We start from the raw sequence: 2,764 nt of genomic DNA, 5'->3' as shown, positions 1-2,764 counted from the left end.
GGTGTTCCATTATAATATTATATATATGATTACTCATTAGACCATGATCATATATCTAGATATCCATATATATATACAATACACAAGAGCTTTAGTTTTGAAGAAGGCCTCTCATTATTATTATTATTATCCCATTTTATAAAGTTCTTAGCACTTTTCATTTTATTTTGTTTTATAATTTCAATTCTTAACAATGTGATTTGTACTATTCTAGTATTTTCAGACATGAAAAATTCAGTATCTTACCTCCACTACAAAAAATTATACTATTAACGACGGGAAATCCCGTCGCGAAAGGCCAATAATCGTTGATTAATGACGAGATTTCCTGTCGCGAACCCGTCACAAAAGGGGGCCGTCGTTAATAGAAATCCCGTCATAAATCCGTCGTAAACCCGTCGTAAAAGACATTTGCGACGGTTATTCCCGTCATTGTTTGGTTGTTAGCCCCGTCGCAAAAGGCTTTTGCGACGGGATTTTTGACCCGTCGTAATTAGGTTGTCGTTAAAGATACAAATTCTTGTAGTGCTCTCTTATCCTTTTGCGCATACAATTTCACTAATATATTGTTGTATTTTATCCGTTTCACTTTTTTTTTGACCCATAACCTTTTATCCATCTTTTTCTTACCCCATATACCTTTTTAGTTTTACACTTCATCTATCATTTGTCTTAAGAAAATTATGAAACAGGGGTATTCTATAATTTCTATTTTATTCTTTACTTATTCCGTTTTGGGAATCCATTTTTAATCTTTATGTTTTCTTTTTATATTATAACATAACAGTCTCTAATTAATATTTTATAAAAAAATTGTGCCAAATAGTTGTTTAATTAATCAAATTTACTGAGATGATTTTGAATCGAAATGAAAAACATTATTAATAAACGTAATTTGCATTGTTTAAGTAAAACCATAAAGGAAACTTTATCCAAATTAATTTTTGTAAATCACGTGCATGATACCAATCGTAAAGATTAAAAAGAAGAATGAAGTAGGACGGGGAATATTTTAAACAACACTTTGTTACAGAGGAATGCACTACTTAGGATTTTTTTTTTTAAAAAAGTAATTACCCCTAAGAAAAAGGGAGGCACTTTTCACATTCAATATCTCTAATTTAATCTAAGGAGGAAAATGTAAAAGGCAAAAAAATAAAAATGAAAAAGAAAAAGGGTGGAAAAGTTTTGGAATGAAGCAAAGAGTTTCCATTCATAAAACCAATTATTCCTCCAAACATGCCCTTCCAAAATGCTAGTTTCTAACATAATTTTGGCTTGTTGTAATTTGGACATTTAGTAAAGAAGTACTTCTTTTATTATAATCTCTCTTGTTTTCTTTTGTAAACACCAAAGCAAAACTTCCACTCCTTAATATTTGGCCACCCCTTTTCCAAGTTTCTTCTTCTTGGCTTTTTCTTACTTATCCCCCGATTCTCCCTCCCTTTTATTTCTCTTCTTTTCATAAAAACCCACATCAAATCAATTTTCAGAATGATTTTTGAAAACCTACAAAATTTATTTTCAATTTATTTTTTAAAATCCCAAAATCGTACAATTTACACTTATACTATTATTATTACTACTATCATTATATTCTTGGTACGGTTACTACTATATATACCCCTCTCCTCATTCTCCTTGACAACGAACTCCAAATTCTCTCCGTCTCATTTTGTTCTTCCTGTATTCGTTATCCTCACTCTCCTTGACAACAAACTCCAAATTCTATCCATCTATCTCCTTTTGTTCTTTCTGTATTATTTATTATTTATTCAGTTCCGGTAAAAAATGATGAGTACGCAGAATCAAGCTGGGCATGGTGTGATTCAATCCTCAATTGCTCTTTTGCAAGAGAGGTTCAAGGAGCTTCAAAGAGTGAAAGAAATGAGAGAGAAAAAAGAGCTTCTTACCATATTTTCTGATAATAACCTAATTAATACTCCTAATAATTATGGAACTCCTATTTCTAATAATGATGGTGATGTTGTTGATGTTGATAATGATGATAATGATGATGAGCTTCAGATTTTTCTACCACCTAATTATTATTATACCGGTCGTAAGCCATCTTCCTATTCTTCGTCATCATCATCATTATCGTCGTCTTCGTTGTCGTCATTGTTGTTATCTCATAATAATAATAATAATCATAATTACCGTAGTAGTAATAATAATCTAAATGAGATATCCCTGTCTCTTTGGCCCTCTTCGACCATGTCCACGTACAACAATGCTAGTAGTACTACTAGTACGACGGCGGTTGCTGCGGCAGCGGCGGCGGCTGAGCATATTCGACGAGCAAAGATCGAAGCACCGATGTCGACGATGAGTGTTAGTAGGACTTCTTCTTGTGTATCGAGTGTTTATAAATTCGAGGATATCCATGTTTCAGATGTTGATACTACTCTTCATCTGTGAACTGTGAGCTAATTTCATTAATTAAGATAATTAATTAAAAATTAGTTTACGTCTTTTTTGTTTTATTTTCCTTCACTGGATCGGACGTACGTACGTAACATTGTTGTAATATTAATTAAGTAGTAGCATTAGCTTAAGTAATTATAATGATATACGGAGTAATAGCTACGTACCATGAAAGTAATATGACAATATATTGCATGGTTTACTTTTATTGGAAACTGGATAACTTATTTTTTTTAATGGTAGTACCGGTTCATTCTTAGAGCTAGTTTGAATTTGGGGCGAGTTTTGGGTGGATGTGTTATACTTATTATACATAATACTACATTACTAAGTAATT

At 31.9% G+C, this 2,764-nt stretch overlaps 1 protein-coding gene across 1 annotated transcript; it reads left to right on the top strand.

Moving 5' to 3' along the window:
• The first annotated feature begins 1,791 nt into the window (after positions 1–1,791).
• On the top strand, positions 1,792–2,421 carry LOC110804082 (uncharacterized). Its single transcript, XM_022009645.1, has one exon. It carries the CDS (start codon positions 1,792–1,794, stop codon positions 2,419–2,421), a length of 630 nt encoding a protein of 209 aa, XP_021865337.1.
• Positions 2,422–2,764: the final 343 nt, after the last annotated feature.

The sequence above is a fragment of the Spinacia oleracea genome, chromosome 5 (assembly GCF_020520425.1).
Source record: "Spinacia oleracea cultivar Varoflay chromosome 5, BTI_SOV_V1, whole genome shotgun sequence".
In the NCBI taxonomy this organism is placed as follows: Eukaryota; Viridiplantae; Streptophyta; class Magnoliopsida; order Caryophyllales; family Amaranthaceae; genus Spinacia; species Spinacia oleracea.
This window is presented reverse-complemented; position numbering and strand designations above follow the sequence as displayed.